The sequence below is a fragment of the Ambystoma mexicanum genome, chromosome 10, assembly GCF_040938575.1.
Source record: "Ambystoma mexicanum isolate Mex_15411 chromosome 10, UKY_AmexF1_1, whole genome shotgun sequence".
Taxonomy (NCBI): Eukaryota; Metazoa; Chordata; class Amphibia; order Caudata; family Ambystomatidae; genus Ambystoma; species Ambystoma mexicanum.
The window spans coordinates 1,438,918,608-1,438,942,471 of NC_090932.1; the positions used below are offsets into that span (position 1 = coordinate 1,438,918,608).

The following is a 23,864-nucleotide window of genomic DNA, read 5'->3' on the forward strand; positions in this document are numbered from 1 at the left end:
GTTCAAAACCCTCTGCGTTGTCTACAAGGCCTTCTGGGGCCCTGCGGCCTAATACCTAAAACTCTCTCTTCCTAAATATCTTCCTTCTCTGGCTCTTCGCACATCCGCCTCCAACTCCCTCAGGGTCAGTCGCTTCTCCAAGCAACAAATTGGTGGTAGATCTTTCTTCGGCTGGGGCCTCCCTCTGGAACAGCCTCACTGCCTTCCTGAAACTTGAGGAGAACCATCTCTGGTTCCAGAAGCACCTCAAGACCTTCCTCTTTGCTTCTGCTTTCTCTCCACCTCTCCCCTGCTGAATTCCGGACTGAAACTACACTCGTCACCTGGCTACCCTCTGTTCTCGAGTCCAGTTCACTCCCCGCCAGCTGCACACCTGCACTGCCTCCCGGGCAACCCTGCATGCGGCGGCTGTTTTTCTGTATCCCTACAGTCCCTACCAGTTCCTGACACTTGATGTCTGCACTTACTCCTGCACTTGCCACTAGCTGGCTGCACTTTTTCCTCTTTTGTATTTATTTTATTTATTCTTTACTGTTGATCCTATGTATGGCACTGCCCCTCTTGCACCCCCCTGACCCCCTGTCCCCTGCACTTGTGTGATCTCAGTGTCACCGGGCCTAGTAAGATCGTTGTCTTTGTCTTCCCTCTGTCCCCCCCCCCATCCCTTGCCTAGTTGCACCTTGAAACACTTGTGTATAGGTGGGTTATAAATGCCATATCATATCATGTCATTTGCAGGTTGCTTAATGCGCCCCGCCAGAGCAGTGTGTCTGGGATGGTGGGGTGGTATCCCTGGAAGCTGTTGCTGATCCAGGTAAGGGAAGAATGCGCCCTGCCCCAAGTATTTATAATACTAGGCTTCCTGGGCCAGGAACAAAAAACAAACAGGGGCTACACGTAGATTGTTAGAATTGAACACATCACCCTATAGTGAAGTGCAGTTAGGATACTTAGTATGATTATTACATTTTATATAATGGGTTTTTTAGCACCCTGAAATGGCTATGCCATGAGTTTTTTTCTCTTAGATCATATTGTTCTGTGGCCTCTTTCCTGCCTTCTCAGGTCAGGAAATGTCTTTTATGGAAATCACTTTCCTGGGGAACGCTATGCCTTTCACGGACTAGGTGGGAGGGGCGGGGGGGGGGCGGGAATTGGGGGTGGGGTGGGGGTGGGGGGGAATTGGGGGGGGGGGGTGGGTGTGTGTGTGTGTGTGTGTCCCTCCCAGTGTCCCAATCCATATCTCTGTTGCTGGACAAATGTGGTTACCAGTGGATATCCATGATTGGACAGTCACTGGCTGTTTGAATGGTGAAGATCCTTACTATTGGTGGGCTTGGGCCCTGCTAGCAGCCTGAACTCTGAATATAAAGTTTGTACCAAGACTTCTATAAAAAAAAAAACAGTAGCCCACTGATGACCCGAGGACAACCCTGCAGCTGACTAGCATTGATCTCAACAATGCCTTCATTGGCGCTTCAACCCGAGGACCAGTGGGATCAACCAGTCTTGACGCCTGCTCAAGGATCTGTGCCTGCTGAGCCTTCGGAAGTGTCCCTGGATCACCACTGAATTACCAGCTTTCTACTGGGCTGCCTCACTGCAGCCATCACTGTTCCGTGGAGAGCCTTCAAACTTTGCAGATCTTCAGCTTGTGCCACAAATCGCCTGCTCCTGCAGTTTTAATTCAAGGGCCACTGTGCTGGGTCTGCTCCTGTGTTCACAGCTGGACGATCGCCTCTCGCCACCTGACTGTGGTGACTTTCGCTGGATCTTGTCGTCTTGTCTCTGAAGTGTCCGGTGGCTGTCTCTCCCACAGACGTTATTAGGCAGAATCCTGTGCAGTGCCATTAGGGACCACTACACACAATTAAGAATACAGGTGGCAATACAAGTTTTACCTTTGGTACAAGCCTGTACTACTATGTTAAAGTGGTAGCAGTAGTGGAGCAGCCGGGCTTAACTAGAGTATATGAGCAGTAGCAGAGATTACACAAAGGGACCACAATTACTGTGACTAAAGCAAACACTGACTCAAGGTTTCAGGTAAAAAATATAAGTACATTTATTTTTAAACCATTCGTTATAAACACGACACTTCAAATCATTCGAAAACCACACGTAAAATACACTACAACTAACCAATTCACTTTTTATGGTATACTTCAAGGTAAGTACCTTGTGTTGTAGCGGACCGGTGTTATGAAACAAAAGATGTTACCGGGAATACACTTGCGATCACTTTTTGACAGTAATGACAGTTCAGTCTTACTAAAGAAACGCATATCCGCAGCAAGAAACCGGGGCAAAAACACACATAGCACCTGAGATACCCAGAGAGTTGGGGGCAAAAATCATAGGCAATACTTTTGTCAAGGCAGACAGAATCAGAGAACACTCTTAGACAGATATTCAAGAGTCAATAGGCTAGAGCCAGTGTCAAGTGGAACCGGGTTCCTGTTGTCGAGGATCACACAGTCAGTTCACGATTCAGTGTAGCCAGGAGTACTTAGATATTGTCAACGGAGGAAGCAAAAGTTATAAGAAGGAGGGAAGACGAGGGCAAGCCTTGGAGGCGAAGAAAAGGATTAACCCAAATTCTTCGAGCAGAACACAGTAACTTATTCAATGAAGAAGCGGGTGCCACGGCAGTTGTTCCTGGTAGTTTCCTGCAGACCCTCGGTTCCTGGAGCTTCGATCCGAATGAGGACGTCTGGAGGGGTCTGCACCATACAGGGCTGAAGCCGGCAGCAGCAACGGTGAATAAAAGGTGCGCTCCTTAAAAACAGGAGAGGCTCTTCAGATGGCAATCCAGACCACTACAGCAGGGTGCAGCGATTTCGACCACAAAGAGGATCCTCTGGCTGTAGAAGATGAGCTGGTTATCCCCACCAAGCTCAAGGGAAGAAGACTCCGGACTGGATCTTCGCTGGTCGCCGAAAGGTAGATGGCTCAGGACTGCAGCAGGGCTTCACCGGGACGGGATAGTTGCAGCAGTCAACTTCTTCTCTGCTTCTCTTCGGGCGACTCTGACTTCCAGACCAAGAGACCTGCCTTTTATGCGAAAATCCCCCATTCACACAGCCTGGCTGTCATTCACGCAGCATGGGGGTTGTCCGGCCCGGACAACCACCTCAGCCAATCATGGCAAAGTGCGAGTTGGGTTTCCTAGGATACCCTGTGCAGGGGATGATGACACCCTTCCCTCACATTCAGCCCACATAGACACCCAGGTGCCTAGAGGAGGGCTTCTGGGCAGAAGCCTGCCAAAAGACAGTGAACAAAGGAGGCAAACCTGGTTTTCCGCGCAAAGTAAAACACAAGAAGGACTTTAACAAAATGAAATGGTGAATAAACCCAACCGGAGCCAAAAGAAAAAGTATTTGGTCAAGCCGGTTTAAGTTCGAAGCTAATATAATAGCCTAAAACAATAGCACGTTTATATAGTCTAATCACGGTAGAAAATTTAGGGTAGATACCATTGCCACCAGCCAAGTCTAAAATTAAGAGCGAAACAATGCTCTAGGAGGTACAGATAACGAGGGCTAAGGATTAACCCTTTCCAGTACTCCATGTAAGATGGGGTGTACTGGATCTGTGTTTAAATGACTAAGTAAAGTTTACGGCAACTTTACCCTTTTTCTGGGGGACAGTAGTCAGCCTCAGAAATGGAGTCGTGGGAAGTCTAAAAGACAACCCTGTGTCACTGCACTGACGGTGCTGTGTAACACACAAAAGAAGGGGGCTACTGAAGTGGTGTACTCCAGAGTCCACAATCACCAAAAACAGATGAAATACACATGGCAAAACACAGGTAAGAGTGGAAAGAAAGGGGTACACTCTTACCAAGTGGAAAAATAAACTCCAGAGATCCAGCAAAGCTGCTGGGGGACTCACTAGGTAAGGGAAATTAGCTATTGAATGAGAATTGCTCCCTAACAGACGTTTTCATCTGTTTATGTGGGTCTTCAACTAGAAGCTGTTGGGAACCGATTCCTAAGCACTAAGCCCAACCAAAGCTAAATACCTCAAAACAAAGGATCTCTTCTGTCGAGATTACCCTTTTCTGTAGGAACAAAAACAGAAGAAGCCGGGAACGTTGTCCAGAACCTCCACTATTAGTATCGGGAGGATGTGAGCCAGGCAGTACATCTACATATTTGTCTCTGATAGGCTAAGGGAGTAAAGTCCTAACCCTCACTCACTATTTGGTGTTGTGACCTGGGTTAAGAATCCCTCCCTAGTCATACCCTAGTGTGTTGGGATTGAGTAGAACACTCATCTGAACTTTTCTTTGAACTTCATCTAACTTTTGTGATTCTTTAATCATACCCACTGGCTCTGCTATCTCTATATAAACTTACCTGAAGAAGTATATGCTTTGGAACTGGTGACTTTTGGGCACAAGGCCACAAACTATCTCAGGGTTGAACTTTATAAGAATTAGGGAAGCGGTTGTGTGTTGATTCTAAAGACTACTGTCAATTTCTATGCATCTGAATTACTTACATGTATTTCACTGGTCATGGAGTCAAATACTATTCCAACTCTTCTAAGGGCAAATGTACATACCTGTTTTATAAGGGTTTTGTGTGACAATATTTGTCTGTTATTTGTATTTGCTTAGTATGTAAACTAAAGGCCGAATAAATACTCTTGTATTCTTAGACTGCCTTTTAACTGGAATTACTAGTGTTACTCTGTGCGGACTCATTGTTGCCCTAGACCACTCTCACACCCTTCCTGAGACACTAAGCCTTTCCGCTCTGGGTTTGGCAAACCTCTGTGTCTTCCCTGTTCACTATAATAGGGTGGCCTTCCAAAATCCTCCCTCTGGGGCTGATTTTGGAAATCCATTTGAACAAATTGTGTGTCTGTGTGTAATGTTCATTAAATTGAGTGCATTCAGTCACCCCTCTTTGACACTTTTGTCGGGTTAAAATTGAAATGCAAGTTAATTTCTTTGATATCAGTAGGAGACACTATGGTGATTATCCTTTTGTTTTTTTTTAGCCTTCGATTTTGTATTTTCGGTCTTGACACATGTGAGTATCTTATCTACAGATGTTTTAGTAACTACATTACATTATCATTCTCAGGTGAGAGGAATAGTGGTCTTTCTCAACTTCGTGATGTCATCTTGACAAATTTAGCTGAACAGTTGCAGAACAATCGATTTGGAAGTGAAGAAGATGAACATTACAGGTGAAATAAAACAATGAAGTGAATTAGCACATGTTGGTAAAAGATTCTGTTTACTATTACTCCTAAAACGTTGCATTATGAAGACATGTTTACTTAATTCATGTTTGATTCATATTACAAACATGGACGGAATTGTGTTTTACTTGGATTGTCACATATATTGTGACACCATAATGAACTGGGGCCCTGTAAGCCATGACCGTGTTAGTGGCTACCATTTTTCTTTTTGAGCTGAATTGGGAAATGTATGTCATGTTGTCCTTGATTTCACCGTTACTGTAAAGGTTCTTGTTTGCCAAGCAGTCTTATTGTCCGAGGTTCTTTGTCTGTTAGTTTGACAAGAACCTGAATGTTGGCATATTGTGACATCCTTACTCTGTTTGAACGGATTACAAATCCTTACATTGACGAGGGGATTCCAGCGATCTTTGCATGTGCAATTAATTATCCAAATACACTCAATGCCACTATTTCTGTTGTGAGGGTATAATGCCATTGCAATACGTTGTTAACTCACATCGTTTACAAATCAACATTACTTTCCTGGATCTCGGTGTTTCCAATGATTTTTTTTAAAACGTATTTTATTGGTTTTGATAGAAAAAAGAAAAAGAAAACGTGCAATACAACAAGAAATCAACATTGGTTTGAACTGGGGAGGAGACGGTGAGGGGGAAACAAGGGGGGGGGAACAAACAAATCAACAACAGTCTTCATGTTGTAGCAAACTTACAGTGGACGGGTGGGTTAGGGGCAATGACCCAAAGTTTCAGGAAGCAAGAGGGGTCAAACACAGGGGTGGTTCCACCAATGCCGGCATCCGAGCAGTGTCAATGCAGTGGTGTGGGACTTCAGGGGGGTTTGTAGTCAGCGCTGAAGCGTATGTCTCTGAGGAGGGCCTTCCATGATTCCAAAGTGCCACCTTCGGTTTCGCCACTGTTCGTGATTCCTTCCTGCCAGGCCCTGGTTTCAGCTGTTGTCCATCTCTCGAGTTCTTTGAGCCATCTCTCTTGCCTGGGGCCCGACGGCGTCTTCCAGGCCATCGCTATTGTTCTTTTAGCCAGGATACATGAGATGTCCATTAATTTAACAGCGTGCTTGGATTTGCTAGGTCTGGGGTAGGTCCCCAGGAGGCACTCGCCAGGAGTCCATTCGTATCTTGTCATTCCGGCGTCCATGCAGGTCTGTTTGGCCTTGGACCACAGTGCCATCGCCTTGGTGCAGGTCCAGAACATGTGAATCACATCTGCTTTATCATTCCCGCACCAGGGGCATGCAGGGGAGGATGTCTTATTGAAGGAGGCAACCCTATGTGGGGTCATGTATGTCCTGTAAAGAACGTTCAATTGGATCTGGCCAAACCTGGTGTTCCTGGATACTTTTTTGGGAAATATCAGCGCTCTTTCCCATTCTTTATCTGAAATCGGGGTCTCAAGGTCCGCCTCCCATTTTGTCCTCAGATCTTCGCATTTAGGGTTGGTTTTATCACATAGTCTGCTGTAAAGCCTGGAGACAGGTCTCCAGCCGTCCGAGAGGTCATGCATCTCTTGTAGCAGAGGGTCAGGGGAGGGCTCCTCCGGCCATCCGGTCCATTGTTTCTTAGCAGTTTGTTTGAGGCGATGGTACCAGAGGAACTGGCCCGGGGGAATTCCATCGGCAGCCTTAAGAGATTCGAAATCCCTGAATTCTCCCTCCTCATACATGTCGCTCCATGTGTAAATGCCGGCCTCTTCCCACCTCCTTGCCGTAGAGATGTCTGCAGCCGTTCGACAGGTGTCTGCTAGGATGGGATTGTCCGGAGAGTATGGGTGTCGTATTCGCCTGATGCAGCAGGACCTGGCCCATATCTTTCTTCCCAGGTCAATCACCATGGAGGGGACCGGGGGTTGCCATGTAGGGTGCCATAGGATCTCCTTGGGGATCACATCGGTGTTTCCAATGATAACCTGTTAAATGCTAATGGCAGTGCTGTGAAGCCAGAGTACTTCAAGGCCAAATCTGCATTCTGCTTGGGTAATCAGACAAGGGTTTCCAGTAGGCATCCCTTTTCATCGCCAGGCAGTCATTCTAAATGTTAACATCCAAGAAATTCTTAGTGCTGATTATTGCTCTAGGCACACATTTGATTCTTGAGCTACTCCACACCCCTCAACCCATATGCTTTAATCTTCCACCATTGTCCTTAGCCTTACTTTGTAGCAAGTGGGCAAAATTCTGTATCCATACAAACAAGTCTTGATGATGTCACAATGGTTTGAAAGCACCCACCGTGATAATAGCTCAGCCTCTAAGAAACTTTGATTTCCCAAAGTGCTTTGTTTTTTCTCTTGTGGGAGTAATTTTGTCACAGGACCCTGCAAATGACCCTGTTGTCCTTTGACTCGCGTTCGGATTCCCTCTGATGCATCTGTGTTCCATTGCTCGCTCCCGCACACGGTATGTTCGTAAGAGGCATGAATGCTACACATCTCCCTTCCTTTGTAATGTGACGAACAAATAAACAATTAAAATGCTAAACGTGGAATTGGATGGAAATTCTCACATAGTCCCCCATACGTCTTGGTTTGCGATAGGCTCTTCCCCACCTGGACTTGCAAGTAGTATCTCTGATGATGGCTGGCAAGGAAATCACTTCAGATTTATTTGAACAGACTTTTTTCACATTCTTGGCTCTAGATACTTTTCTTCGACAACTTCCCCTCTCATTAGTCTCACTCAGACATCCACCACCATGCTGATGCTCACATTACTGACATTCAAATGTTTGCTGTCACTACATACACATACTCTCTCAACATTCCAAATCCTTCCATCCTCCGTTCTGACAGATTGTTTGAATGCTTCCACAACTCTGATAGGTCTTGACCATTTACACAGGCCTTCTCTGAGGGCAGGGGGAAGATTAACTTTAACCATTTTCCCCACTACAGTATCTTGGTCAAACTTGTTCATGGGCCTTTTCTCATCATAAACAGATTTGTTCTTCAATTGGGTATTTCGGATCTTACTACATACAACCCCGAAATCTTTCTCCACTCCATTATCTTTGTTATCCAACCAGAACGGTGCCAGTTTGGTGCTAGCCTTCCTCCTCTGCTCAACTCAAAAGGAGGAAGACCAGTGGTGGAATGCGGTGTGAAACGATGCGCCACTATTCTCTCCTTAACAGCTTCCTCCCAATTTATCCCATTGGACCATGCCAACCTAATAGTCTGCTATAACACTTTGTTAAAGCGTTCTACTGGTCCATTAGTCTGTGGGTGGTAAATGGTACTCTTTTTGTGAACAGTATGGTACTTACTGCAAAAATCCACCATTTCTTTAGATCTGAATTGGGTACTGTTGTCAGTCATGATACTCCCTGGATACCCCTCTCTCTCACAAATATCAGATAAAAATTCAACCACATTTCGTCCTGTGATACTTGGTGCAATTAACACTTTGACCCATCTGGTAAGGAGGTCAATTACCACTAGGCAGAATTTCTGTACTCCATTACAATACACAGGGCCTAACATATCCATGCCAAGATCTTTCCATACTTTACTCGGAATTCCGGTGACAACCATAGGCTGTTTCACACCCACACAACTCTTTTCACCATTACTGCAAAGGATACAATCTCTGATGTAACGTTCTATTTGCAAATCGCATGCAGGCCACCAGAAATCATTCCTTATTCTCTGTTTAGTTTTTACTATTCCCTGGTGACCTTCATGGCCGAGTTCAATCACTCTTCGGCGTAAACCTGAAGGTGGAATAGTTTTGTCTCCTATCATGATGATTCCATTGTGTACATGTAATTCATCAGCAGCAAACCAATAGTCCATAAGGCCTGCCTCTTCAAACATTGCTTTTCTCCATGGACCTTGACTGTTGATTAAATCCTTAAGACGTTCTTACACTTTGTCATCCTTTTCAGCTTTGCTCCATTCCATCCTTGAAATGGATGCTGCCTCTATGTTCAAAACATTGTCCATGTTATCATCTTCATCCACAATTTCAGATATATTAGTAAGTCGAGATAAACAGTCAGCAGAGATATTCCTAACTCCAGGTACATAACGTAGAGTGTAATTATATTCCTGAAGAAGCATCACCCATCTCCTGCTGCGATTGGATACTTTTTATAACCCTTTGGACATGATGACATGGACCAGGGGCTTGTGGTCTGTGCGGAACTCCACTTCACCACCCCAAATGAAGCTTCTGAAGTTATCTGCTGCCCATTTTATCGCCAGTGCCTCCTTTTCAATGGCAGCATATGATCTTTCGGCCCCCTTGAGTAGTCTTGATGCAAATGCAATTAATAATTCTCTGCCCTTATGTTGCGTGATGACAGCTCCAAGACCAATATTACTGGCATTGGCGGTAATGATGATTTTCTTATCACTACTGACATTTTTCAATGCATTGGCTTTGTCTATTGCAGTCTTTAGAAATTCGAATTCTTACTCACCTTCATCATCCCATTCGAAACTTTTCTTCTTGAGCAATTCTACGAAATGGGACAGTGTGTGTAGCAAAGTCACGGATAAACTTAGAATAATATTCCGCCATACCGATGAATGTGCGTACTTCTTCTTTATTGCATGGTCTGGGCATTCTTTTTATAGTGTTCGCTAATTGTGCCTTAGGTGATATGCCGTCTGCAGAAATCTTGTGTCCTAGATATTCAATCTCTGAACAATTTATTTTACATTTGCCCCTGCTCAGAGTCATTCCAGCTTTATATAATTTTGCACACACATCTCAATCTTTCATCATGGTTCTTTTGACTGTCAGCATATATCAAGATGTCATCCTGAAAGCATACCACTCCTGGCACACTCTCAAAGAGATTGTGCATTATTTTTTGAAAGACTGATGCCGCGGACACCAGTCCAAATGGCATCCTCTTGAATTGGTATAAACCATCTGACGTAATAAAAGCAGTGAGATGCCTGGAGTGTCTGTGTAATTTGACTTGATGATAGGCCGATGTCAAATCGAGAGTGGAAAAGAAACTTGATGGCCCAATTGTGGAAATCAACTCCTGTATGTTGGGAAGAGGATGTCTGTCAGGGATAATACACTTGTCCAGCTTCCGCATATCCACACATATTCAGAGTTTGCCTGACTTCTTCCTGAGAGCCGGTAATGGCGAGACCCATTCGCTGGCATCTATGCCTTCAATAATTCCTTGACTTTCCATCATTTTGATCTCCTTCTTGACTTCATCTCGCATAGATAAAGGTACACTCCTTAACTTCTGGGCCACTGGCGTATGATTAGATTTTAATTGTATTTCATGCACATAACCACAAAGACATCCGACACCATCATGGAATACTGCTTCCATGACATAATTGGTGTTGCACTTAATTACATTGAGACTATTCTCAGGCCTTTTTACGTCATTATTGATTGCAAAGACAGATTCCTCCGCAACAGAGTCTATTTTTACTTGTAGTTTGCTCTGGTGAGTCCAGCTAAAAAGGGGTGTCTTGCCTACATTGGTAATGTAAACTTTTCCATTGGCTTTCCTACCTTTTGAATTTTAACTTGCCCTAAAACCAACCTATAGTGTCAATCTTTACACCACCATAGGCTCTGGGTTTGATATCGGTTTCATGTAAATACTCATGCTTCTGTCTATTCAATAGCTGTTGCGGTATTAAAGTGTATTTCACACCAATATCGATCATCATGTTCATTTCTACTCCATCAACTGAAACTGTGGCTTTAGGGCTCTCTAGAACTTGTTCATCATCATCTGTTATCACAAATACACATTCTTCACCTTCTCTATCACTGTGGTCGCTGTAGGAATTCCCCCCTATCCAATTAGTGGACGTATTGCGAAATCTGCAGCCCTTGCCTTTGCATCTACTGCATACGATTTTTATTGCTGGCCACTCTGGGTCATCGGCCCATTGATTAATGCTGTCGCACCTATAACATCTCCCTTGACGCTTTTTTCTTGAATTCATGGTTTGCTCATTTGGACTGTCTCTCCTGGTGTAGTTATTGTAATTTCCCTTTTGATTGGTTCTGTACTTTCCTTTGTCACTTTGTGGTGGTTGATATGATTTACCAAATATTTTTCTTTTTGACAGAGGCATTGTTAACAATGGAAATTGATTCACTATCTTCAGCAACATTGCACAATACTTTCGCAGTTGATTTCTACTTGGACAGATTTCATTTTGTTCTCTAGTTCCTTTACACACACTTTCATGTGTTCAACTTCTTTCGCTACTCTTAGCACAATATCTAGCGAAGGGTCATTCTCTGACCAAAGTTTTTCTCTTACTTTTGCACTCCTGCACTCCAACATAAACTGGTCTCTTAGTCTTTCATCCAATTGGTCATTAAATTTCATGTCTTGGCAAGTTTCCTTAAAGCAGTAATGAATTTCTCGACACATTCTCCCTCCTCTTGTGTCCTCTTTCCAAATTTATATCTCTCTAAAATGATACTTAATTTCTTTTCATAATGTTTATCTTTCTTTTTCACTGTACGTTCATATTCATTGATATCAACATCCTCATCTACCGGGAGTTCTGGTAAGGATTCATACTTTTCTTGGCCATCTGGGACCAAACAGTGTAGTAGTAAGGATTTTCTCTTTTGTGCACTGCAGTTCGGACCACAAACTACTCCTGCATAATGTTCAAAAGATCGGATCTACCTTTTCCATGGTATGCTGGGTTCATTAGCATCAGGCATAAAAAACATGGGAGGAGGAACGCTGCTGAATGCCATAATGTCACTTAATTTCTAAATGTGCTTGTACTGTAATAATCCAATATACGTTGCACTGTAATTGTATGTATTATATTTGTATCATCAAAAACCAAATTTGATGATTTGCATGCTTGCCTGGCCTTGTATGCACTGCATCAAAACACTTATATTTTAATCCCAAAAACGTTTGTATATTCAATGACCGTATTCTTTAGGTTTGAAAAAGCACTTCTCAAACTCTGGTGTAGGTGCTGTCCCCCTTAAGAAAGAATGCCAGGGCTAAAAGACAGTCTGGTTTTGCCCGTTGCCATGCCAGACACGCATTAATGCGTGTGTATCACTTTAATAGCAGTTGACTCGATTCTTCCTCGTATTATTGAAACGCGCATGCGCGTATGAGGAAATGGATGTGTACCAACGAAATGCAGCTCCGGCGGCAGAAGAGGAAGTCACTCTTTTCCACGCTTGGACTGAGCGGAAAGACGATTATACCAGAGTAGAGATACGTTAAATTGAAGTGCTTCGTCTGGGGCCGCTGCAACGCTTGGGCGTGAGCGGCCTCACAGGCAAATAGCGAAGCACACGTCGGGCTCGTAGATGATCCTTGTCGCCAATTGTAGTATGCTGGCAGTATGCTGGCAAGTAATGATATGAGGACACGGGGCGTATGGGGTTTTACATATGGTTTAATTACAAGTGAATAATATACATATGACAGGACAAGGAGGGAGACTGTGTCATCCGCCCAACACGTCGCTCAGTGTTGTCCTTTGACTCTCGTTCGGATTCCCTCTGATGCGTCTGTGTTCCATGGCTCGCTCCCGCACACAGTATGTTCGTAAGAGGCATGAATGCTACAAAATGTTAGCACATCTTGGATGCTAGATGTTTACTGATACTTCTGGTTTACTAGATATGATTGCATGCTAGGAATACCCGTCTCTAATAGGTACCTTACCTTCAGTTAATCTTAAGCACACTGCCCAATATCAGGATTTATATCAATAATCGTACAGCATTACTGGTCAAATGTCCCTTAAAGGCTTTGGAATAAATAGCATTTTTGCCTGACTGTCTTGTTCCTGAGCCATGTGCATGGTGCTTGGGACAGAGGCATGGTGGTTCCAAATGCAACACGTTTGAGATAAAACAAGGCTGGGAAGGCCTTATAGAGTTTTACAGCTTAGGCCTGACTTTGTCCACAAAAGAGGGTGACAACATTTGGCCCTTGAGTGGTTAGTGCTAGTGCTCAAAAGTTAATTGGCTCTTTCACCAAAACAGGTTCACTTCCCCACCCCCTATTCAGAATCACTCTGCAGAACCTGGGACCTTTTGTCTTCATTCGAAGAAAAGAAGTAGTAAGTGCTTATAGCATCAAGACAAATTCCAACCAGAACTCTCCACATTCAATGATTCAATATGTTTTTGCACATTGATGCTATTCTGAAAAGCACACAGACCCTCTTTGTTCACTGCCTCTTGCCCCGAAGAAGTGCCATTCCCAGTTCATCCCTCTGTGGACCGTGTTCCTAGTTCCAATTCTGTCTAGTAGACATTTACTAAAAGACTTTCTTTTTTTTTTTGCTCTGTATCCTCGTGGGCCACTGTGACGCTGATCAGCTCAAACCTAAAGCTCCAGATATCCAAGCTATTGACCTAGGTTGAGCTTAGCTCTTGGGTTTTTTAGTTGTCTCTCTTCCCTCTTTGACTCAGATCGTGATCACAGACAACTGCGGCTTCCATCTTTGGACCTTTGCAGATGGGGCAGTAGTTTCTTCCCAATCTGTTTGTCTTTTCTATTTATTGCTGAGAATGGCAGATGCAAAATTGGTATCTGCTATCTTTGCAGTTAATCTCTTCTTCCAGTTTAGGGGCTCCCTGACATTCTACATTGTAAGGCTTTTGTTTGTGCCAGCAGCTAGTGGTCTGAATGTCTCCCAGCATATTACAAGCATTTTCCTATCCACCTTTGCCCTATTATTTATTTTGAAGTTTCTGACGCACCAACATGATAAAACATGATAAAATTCTGCAAAAAACAAGTAAAATAAAATGGTGAAATCTTCCCACGGAAAGTCTTCTCACGTTATCCCTTTCTCACAATCCTGAATTCTTTCCAGCATTTTAGATATGTCTCCTAGATAATCTACTTTCAGTAAACTGAAGATATTCTTGAACCACTTACATCAGCTATAAGGTCTGCCCTCCTTTTCAAGGACTTCATCAAGAACTCCTTACTGCAGGTCAGGGAGAAGGCCTGCCTTATATCTGCCTACTGATCGTGAAGTTTCAGTTAAGCATTTCGTGTTTTTTGGACTGGAAGTTCCTCTTTGACCCTCAGATCACCGTCCATTTGGTTATTCACTCCTGCAGTGTAAAGTTGAACTCTAGTCTAATTTTCTTTCTCCGTCTGCTGCCATTTTGCATGGATGCATGGTTTAAATGGATTTTGTCTCTCAATGGCTGGCCTTCAGATCTACCGAAGCAATGAAAAATGATGACTGGACCCATTTCTTTGAGACCGTGTGAGCATGCTTGCATACTCAATCGAATATTGTGTTTTTTGCTAAGCGGTTGCATGGTCGCAAAGTGCTTTGGTCACTGCAGTCTCCACTGCCTGCACCATGTAACTGCAATTGGGCTACACTAACATATGTGATGAAGTCTCATTAGAGGAGACATGCAGCAGTTAGTTGAACTGTGAGAGCCGGGGAGACCCAAAAGTGGCCAGTTATGCTGCTTGAAGGAGGCATACAGTGATCTCCCATAGTACCTCCCCTCTGTCCAACATGTTGGTCATTCCAGAAATCAGCCAAGATGGAGCTGGGATTGGAGATCTGGCTTCTTTCAGACAACTAAAAATAAGGCGAGCTCATACTGCCCTATCCACTCCAAATATACCCAGCATGGTTGTAAATCACCACCCTACACTGACACAGTATAGTGCAATATTTTTGCTCCCTACTATAACATCAGAGTGGGGAGAGTTTAATCCTGCATTTGGCTGCCCAGTTGATGATTGCCACTGTTGAGGGTATTAACACTTACATGGGGCAGCGCCATTCACAACAAATGCTGGGAGAGAGGAAGCCTTGGGAAACTAATCGTGAGGGTTACTAATGAACTGTAGAAGCAAGCACTATATAAAAGCTCTGGAAACAACAGTTAGGAGAGGGGTTAGGTTTTCCTGAAGCCCTTTGATGAGGAGTCCAGTTAGACAAACTTATAGTGTCTGCAGGGTTTTCATCAAGTTAATCCAAACTCCAGCAGTGGTAATGTGACTTGGTAGTACGGCTTCTCTCTTAAGAGGGGGAGAGGGCTTAATACACTGTACAGACCACACACTAGCAATAATGGCAACAATAAAATATTGGCTACACTCTAGAATTACCAATGATATATATTTCTTATGTAGACGTTGGCCATAATTATCTAGAAAGGTAAGTACATACCAAACGGGAGCAATCCGAAACATACCAGTAGGGAAATTCAATTTGACAGAGCAAAATGAATTTGCAGCAACCTTGCACATTATGATGCAACTTAGAATGATATTAGCAGATTCAAACCGAGAGGATACAACAATGAAACAATCTATAACAGTCAGCAAAGTAGATAATACAGAGCATATAGCAATTACTCACAGCAAAAGAGAAAACAACTATTAAGTACGATAACATCATATTTGTTACTCAATACTGTTCAAATAACCACTTACTAAGGAGGATACTATGCAAACACTGGAACTTTTTGACCATCACTGATCTTTAGGAAACCACCCACAATACACAATAGGGTGGGAGTCCCAGTCATTTGCAAACAAGCTCTGACGAGCCTGGGGCATGGTTAGACCAGCGAATACAAGTCTTTCACAAATGCAGATCCTGTAAAATGTGTGATTATGCGAAAGACAAAACTATCCAATTAGATGTTAATGACCACATAGGTTAAAATCAGTTTATCATCTGCCTCAGCTGTTATTGGATCTATGTAAGCATGTGTGTATGCAATAAAAAATATATTGGGAGAACCATGAAAAAAGAAAAAACTTAAGACCCGGATTGGAGAACATACCTGAGCCTTTCGCAATAGACTGCAAGTACCAGTTGGCAACTCATTGGACAAGACAACATGCAGGGGCAGATGGCAATAGATTATGCTTTGTGAGAATTGAGAGGATCCAGCAGGATAAAAGAGGTGACGATAAGGAATTATAACTAAGAAGGAGAAAAGCCAAACACATTTTTGACTCTGACAATCTAGACAATGGATTGAACATTGATCATGAACTGAATGTGTTTTACTAACTTTTAGGAATTCATTTTCATGAAGAGGAACTCTTTTCATCCATCTCTGTAGGACGTCCCTGCCCCCGGTGTTGAGACATAAGGGTGACCCGTGAGAGGGCAGTTTTATACTCCTGTTTGCCCCTGTTCGCTTCCAGTTCACTTCCAGTCATGGACCCTATTTGGTTCTACTGCCTCCTGTTATTTCTGTCCTTTCCCCTGTTTATTCTTCCTACTAGCTTGCCTACACCTATAATTAGTAGGCTTTCCTTTTGCCTTGTCCCCCCCTCCTACTTCCCAGCGTTCCCGTAATATATCTAACCTCTCCTACCTAACTGTTTTCTCTGATTCTTCCCCTCTATTAATGTCACACTTTTTAATACTCGTTCTGTATGCAACAGATCCCTCTGTTATTGACCTTTTTTTCCACTTCAATTTTCATTTTCATTGCCTCACCGAAACCTAGATTGCTCCAAACACATCTATCCCTGCCTCTCTTCATACTTCTGCTTCCCACTTTTGCCACGCTCCTCCGTTCTGGACGTTGGGGGAGGGGTACCAGGATTCTCTACCACTCCTCCTGCAACCCTGTTTCGCACATGCCTCACCTTCCTTCCTAACTTTTGACTATCATCCCTAATCTTTCTCTAAACCATTTTTTTTCTTTCCTTACTATCTTTACTGATTTTCATGATCAACACTGTGAATATTTCCACTGCCTCAGTATTCGAAATCACATTACTGGCCGTGGGACGATAACCCACTGTACAGGTCTCTCAAATCTAGTTGTGTTTAGCATTGCAGTCGTCTGTCCAACTGTATCTCAAACCCAGCTGTGCTTTGGACGCCACTCAATTGTTCTGTTAGGCTTAGGCCTTTCTCCCACTATACATGTTTCTCAAGTCTAGCTTTGTTTGATACTGCACCCATTTGCTCTGTTGGGCGTGGGCCTCTCTCCCACTGTACAGGTATCTCAAGTCTAGCTAAGCCCTATTTCAAACTGCATTGTCTGGTAGTCAAATTGTATTGTTGGCTGTGGGCCACTCTCCCCCTGCGCAGGTCTCTCAAATCTAGCTGAGCCCTATTTCAAACTGTATTGTCTGGTATTCAAATTGTATTGTTAGCTATAGGCCTCTCTCCCGTGATAGTGATCACAGGCTGATTATTGTGGAGTAATAGTGTGATTATTGGGTCGCGCCCCATGAGATGATACAGTGCCTGTCATTTACGCCCATTAAAACCTCATAGTTGGCTCACTACAGGGAACCGCTCCCAGGGAGACCCACATTAAGGATAGCCACTGAAATACCCAACGGTATAACCCTAACAAACTCCCCTACCTCACTCGACACAGCGACTGAACAAGCCAGCAATATCAGCTGACAGGACCACCTACAGACAGAACCCAAACCTGTACCAGACCATTCCCTACACCCAGTACTACACCACAAGACAGCCAGACCAAAACATAAATCAACTTGGCACCAGCAAACAATATATAGACCAACAAAAACTCTAAAGCTCAAAATGCTGCGCGAACGACCTGGACCGAGGGAAAGAAACAGAGCAGAAAGAACAAACACAACTGAACACCACTGAAGACTCACAACGGCAGCACACACTCCCACAGACAGGAACAACAACCAAACCAATGCAGAGAGAAGAGAGAAATCCCTCTACTTAACACCATACCTTGCGAATAACTTGTCACCAGAACGAACCAACCCAACGCACGAATCAACAACAGCAGACAACCAAACGCAACCACTCAGAAGAATGGACAACGCTAGAAATAACAAACATAATCGACGCAATAACACCTTACATCACCAAAACAAGAGGAACTACCACTGGGCACCCAGAACTTTTGAAAACAACCTAGAAGAACTTTTCGACGACACAGACTCACTTATACCAACACCTCAACTAGAGATCGACCTAGAAGGAAACCTTAACACTGATCAGAAGACAACCCCGACAATAAAGCCCAAAACAAACTACACTTTTAAACTCCACTGCAACCTTCTAAACGCAAGATCCATGTCAAAACACTCAACAGAGATCTTTGACCTTCTCTGCGGCAATGGCATCGACATCCTATTCCTCGCAGAAACATGGCTGGACGACAACTACAAAATCACACTCCAAAACTGCCTCGCAACCAACTTCAAATGCCTTCAGGTAAACGGGAAAAACAAAAAAAGGCATTCAAAGGACACCTTAAAATAAAAACGGACGAACCTCTCAACATCAACTGCTTAACCATGGTCATACACCTATCAGCGAACCCAAAAACCAAAATCACATTCATTCTGATGTCAAGACCATCAACATACGATGCAACCTTTGAAAACTTCATAGAAGCCATCACCAACATACCCATCAAGCACTTACATTTCATTATCCTAGGGGACTTCAACATCTTGTTTGAAGAAAGACACACCAACTCCCAAAATTCACTAATTGGACAGCTTAGAACCATGAAACTACAACAGTTGGTCAAAGGGGCAACATGCTCGGCAGAACACACCCTTGACGCAAACTTTGCCAAGGAAAAACATATCACCATGGCACCACTGATATAAATAATGTGCAGCAACCATCTCATCATCCCATTCGTGATACAACTCAAGTCTGCATCCAGCCCCCCAAGCTCACAACCGTCACAAAAAGAAACGGGAAAACCGTCAAAGCAAGCAACCTCTTAGAACAACTGGAGATGACCAAACACTCGACTACAGAACTAGAATTGGTTGACCTACACGGAAAAGCGAAGCTACTGCACAAATGGATTACTGACACAATTGGAAACATCACTCCAGAAAAATCATTCACCCCCTAAAAAAAAAAGTGCAACAGCAAAATGGTTCACCCCACTACTAAGCACCATGAAAAAGGACAAGAAGAAGATGGAACTGGAATGGAGGAAGGAATACAACCCAGACAAGAAAATACTGTTCCAAAATGAAATCCGTGCATACAAGAGGGAAATAAAAAAGGCTAAGAGAAGGCATTATGATGACAGAATCACCAATGCCACAAACGCACAAAAAGAAATGTTAAACATCATTATAGAAAGGAGAAACCTGCCTGGCTGCGACAACACTCCACAACCCCCTCAGATAAACTTTGCAACGACTTGGCAGACCACTTCCAAGAACAAAATCAACGTCCTCCAACAAATCATACAAAACAGACCAACCAACCATAACATTAAACCAACCGGACCTAACAGAGCCACAGCACAAACTCCAAAACTTTACTGAAATATCAGCAGAGGCATTCGTCTTAGTGGTAAAGCAGGATCACCCATGGGCCCCTGCCCCCCTGACATCTACAAATCAATCCGTGCACAAGAAACACCATCAGAATACTACAGAAACCTCCTAAATATCTCACTACAAGAACTGTGCCAAGATCCTTCAAATCAGCGTATATCAAAACCCTTTTTAAAAAAACACAAATAGTGACATGGACAGCCTCTCCAATTACAGACCGATTTCAAACTTTCCCTACCCGAGAAAAAATCCTTGAAACATACGTATACAAACGAACCCAAGAACATGTAGAAAACACCACCTGCTAAACCAAGCACAAGTCGGTTTCAGACCCGCAAGAGGAACAGAAACCGCACTACTATCCATCTGGGATGACCTAAAAACAAACGAAGACTCCGGCACAACCTCTGCTCTGATTCTGCTCAACCTCTCCGCAGCCTTCGACACAGTTAGCCATGACACCCTAACCCAAAGTTTGGGAGACCTAGGCATAACGGACATGGCACTACTCTGGATTAAATCATTCCTAGCAGACAGAACAGAAACCGTATGGATAAAATCCTACAAATCCACCCCACGAGTTAACGACTGTGGAGTACCACAAGGGTCCACACTATCACCACTGTACTTCAACATCTACCAGACTCCAGTAATCAGAATCTTCACAATATGCAAAATTACATGCTACAGTTACGCAGACAACACTCAAATCATCTACAAAATTGAAGACACTCAACCCTAATCGAGTGTCTAAAAGAAGTCTTCAAATGGATGAACGAAAAATCAACCCAGGAAAGACAGAAATATTGAACAACCAAGAAAACAACACCTACATTCCGTGGCCAACGGAAATGGGAACCACACCAACACCATCTAAGGTAGAAAAAATTCCGGGAGTCCTGATGGACATCACCCTAACCTTAGAAACGCAAATAAGTGCAATAATCAAGAAATGCTTCTTCCTCTTCACACAACAAGAATAATCTTACCTTTCCTCTCCTTCACCCACAAAACACTCACAATCGGCACCCTCATCATGTCAAGAATCGAGGACGCAAACAGCCTCTATCTCGGGATGCCAGAATACCTCCTGAAGAAACTACAACACATCCAAAATACAGCAGCCAGACTCCTCCTCAAACTATCTAGAAGAGACCACATCACTCCAGCACTAAAAACACTGCATTGGCTCCCAGTCAAACATCGCATCACCTTCAAAACAATGTGTCTAACCATTTCTACCCTGTCACTTGGACTTGTAAGACCTCTGCTCCTCTACTTTACGGTGTCCCACAAGGGTCTGTGCTGGGGCCTGTTCAATTCTCCCTCTATACTCTTCCCCCTCTCTGCTCTCCTTGCTTTTTATAACCTTTCATTCCATCTCTATGCAGACACTACCCGAGTCTTTACACTCTGTTTCTAGCTGTCTCTCTGCTGTCAAAGTTTGGATGGCTTCCAACTTTCTCCACCTTAATCCATCTAAGACTGAGGACCTCTTCTTCCCTGCTACATCTATTCCCCTTTGCCCCTCCCTTTCTTTCCTCTCCTTCCCATCTGCTCGTAATGTAACTTGGGTGTCACCTTTGACCTTTCTCCTTTTCCCTCCATATTTCTAGCATAGTCCATTCCTCTCGCCATGCCTTATTTAACATCTGTTGTGCATGTACTTACCTTTCTTTTCATGTGACTTAATTTCTTATAACTTCTCTGATTTTTCTCTCCTATCGATTATTGCTCTGCTCTTCTACTTGGTCTTCCTGCCTCACACTTGCCGCCCCCTCTGTTCTGTCTTTAACTCATCTATTTGTCTTTTTTCCCTTCCTCCTCTCTTAAATTACCTCTTCTCTTCTCTCCATGTCTCTCCTTCCTTTTGAGTCTCGTCTTTCACTTTCTCTCTTTCGTCTTCAAGTGTACCCATGGTCTCGTCCCTCTCTGCCCTTTCTGATTCATTGCTTTATTCTGGCAATCGCACGTTGCCTTCCCAGACCCACTTCCTGCTCTCTGTTCCTAAAACCCCCTGTACCTCTTCTTGGTTCGGTTCTGATTCTTCGCCCTACTGGCTCCTAAGCACTGGAATGCCCTCCCTCAATCTGTTCCTCGTCATCCCTACATAGTTTTCAATCTAATCTTGGATCTGTCAAGGTGAGCCCGCTGTGATTCCCGAATACCTGTGGAATGGTGTAACTGGCGAACCAGGATAGCTCAATCTGGTGGTGTCTGTCCGGTCCTGTGGGAATGCAGTGTGGGTGGTGTTGGTCCGGTCTCTGTGGATATCTACCCTCTAAACAAAGCTAGAGAATAACCAGCCTAGGACAGGAAGCAGTTACCCAGCACCACAGTAGAATTACCTTCCCACAATTAACATGGTGCCAAGCAGTGCAAGCACTGTAAATGAAAGGTCAAGGAGGAGATTTCAGGCAGGAAGAAAAGGTAGTAAGGAAAAAAGGGACCAAGCCAAGTCGAGCTAGTTAAAGGTTAGATATGAGCAAGCCAGCAAGGATTGCAGAAAAGAAGCCAAGGCAAGGCCACAGGCAGCAGGAGACTAGGAAGAGCAAAACCAAGCACAACAGTGTTTCACCTCAAGAAAAAGGGTGCAAGTCACGGAACGCCATGGGCGTAATTTTAGGGGGGGGGTCAGGGGTGTTTGTCCCCCCCATTTTCATGGCACAACATTTTTTCCCCATTCATTTGGCTTGGGCACCTTTTCTTCAGATGTCATGTCCCCGCCCCCCCCCCCCCCAACATCTTCAGCAGAGTTACTCCACTGTGGAACGCGGCCGACTTGCTGACGTAGTGAGAAATCCCAGAGCTGCCAATGAGCCTTCCAAGGTAAGGAGCTGTGAGGAGCGGAACCAGTAAGCGATGTGACATGCCGCCCACTCCAAAGACCAGAAGGAGCACCAGGTTTCCATGGATAGCAAAGATAAAACCGGCGAACCAAGTGGGGACTTGCCCTACCATTTCTCTGTGTGTGATCTATTTTTTGCCACTGAGATCCAGCATGGACCTCTGGCAGTGCAGCCCTTCATGTTTTCCTTTTGGTGAACAACACCATGGGATACCCTTATGGTACCCATGGGTGGGGTACACCCTTGCACCCCTTATGTGTGTATTTGGGCACCTGTGTGTTGCCCACAGAGCAGGGTAGGGACTTGGTGGCAGCTACATGCTGACTTGGCAGTGGCTCGGAGTGTTCTCCATATATGGTATTTCCACCCAACAGCCAGTCAGGAGGAAAGGAAACAGACTTGGATTCCCAGGACTCTGGGAAACAAGGTAAACGGCCATAGAAATCAATGGTTTCCTGATGGAAGGCAAGATGGCCCTTGTGGCTTCTTGGTTTCTATGGCCGTTTACCTCGTTTCCCAGAGTCCTGGGAATCCAAGTCTGTTTCCTTTCCTCCTGACTGGCTGTTGGGTGGAAATACCATATATGGCTCTGGGGATGCCTTCTGTAAGACTGACTGGAGCCTTCACAGGTGCTGTGTGTTGTAGGTACACCTTAGGAGTGGGACCTGCATGAATGGAGTCTGAAGTGAACTCACATTCTGTGTTGTGGGCGTCTGGTTTCTGTGTGTGTGACACAATGAATGAGACAGCCCTGACTGAAACTGACATGAATTCAGTGTAGTGTGCTAAAAGGCTGGTATACTTGCCCCAAACCACATTCTTTGTTGTGGGGGTCTGGGTGGAGTGAATGGTCTAAATGCCTATAAGCCTGATTGGCTGCCTGCCTGCATAAATGCCCTTCTACGCGATTGGCTTACTGAGCCAGGCTCAGCCAGAGTGAATGGGGAACAGACGTGTATATTTGGGCACCTTTCACCAATTTGTTCAGAAGCTGGAGCTGAAGTAAGAAGCTGTGCCTTGAAGCCCAGCTTGAGGAGAAGTCTGCTGCTGCATTTTCTTTGTGTAATCTAAAAGCTGCAACTTTCTTCCAAGGACTGATTCAGAGAGGACCTGCAAAGGAGACCTCTCCCTGAGCTAAGAGGGACCATCGTGCAAACTGCTACTCTTCATCAGAAGTACCTTGGAAGCCAGTCTTGTGTGTCTGCCATCCTGAGAAGGGGGTCTTTGTGAGTACTGAAGAAGAGTGCCCCAACATCTCTAGTTGAAGGAGTTCATTGGTGTCACCGAGGGTCTAGAGATGAGTTTCGGGACCGCTGGAAGCTGTTGCTGTCTACTGTCTAGAAGGCGTACCTTGGCATAATGCTGCATGACACCAAGAGCTGCGAAAGTTCCAAACTGCCTAAGAAAATGTTTCTTTTTTTAAAATAATTATTTTTATTACATATTAGTTTACTACAAAAGGTATTACAAATAAACACGAGAGAGAGGGGCAGCCCATCCCTGGTAGTCTTACAGTC

At 44.2% G+C, this 23,864-nt stretch overlaps 1 protein-coding gene across 8 annotated transcripts in view; it reads left to right on the top strand.

The window, feature by feature from the left end:
* The window catches only part of HECTD4 (HECT domain E3 ubiquitin protein ligase 4), a 4,298,785-nt gene that overhangs the window by 531,376 nt on the left and 3,743,545 nt on the right, over window positions 1-23,864 (top strand). For all 8 annotated transcript variants that reach the window (XM_069619495.1, XM_069619492.1, XM_069619493.1 and 5 more), the window contains exon 15: window positions 5,100-5,205. In XM_069619495.1, the coding sequence (XP_069475596.1) occupies window positions 5,100-5,205 (106 nt within the window). The remainder of the gene's footprint in view (window positions 1-5,099; window positions 5,206-23,864) is intronic.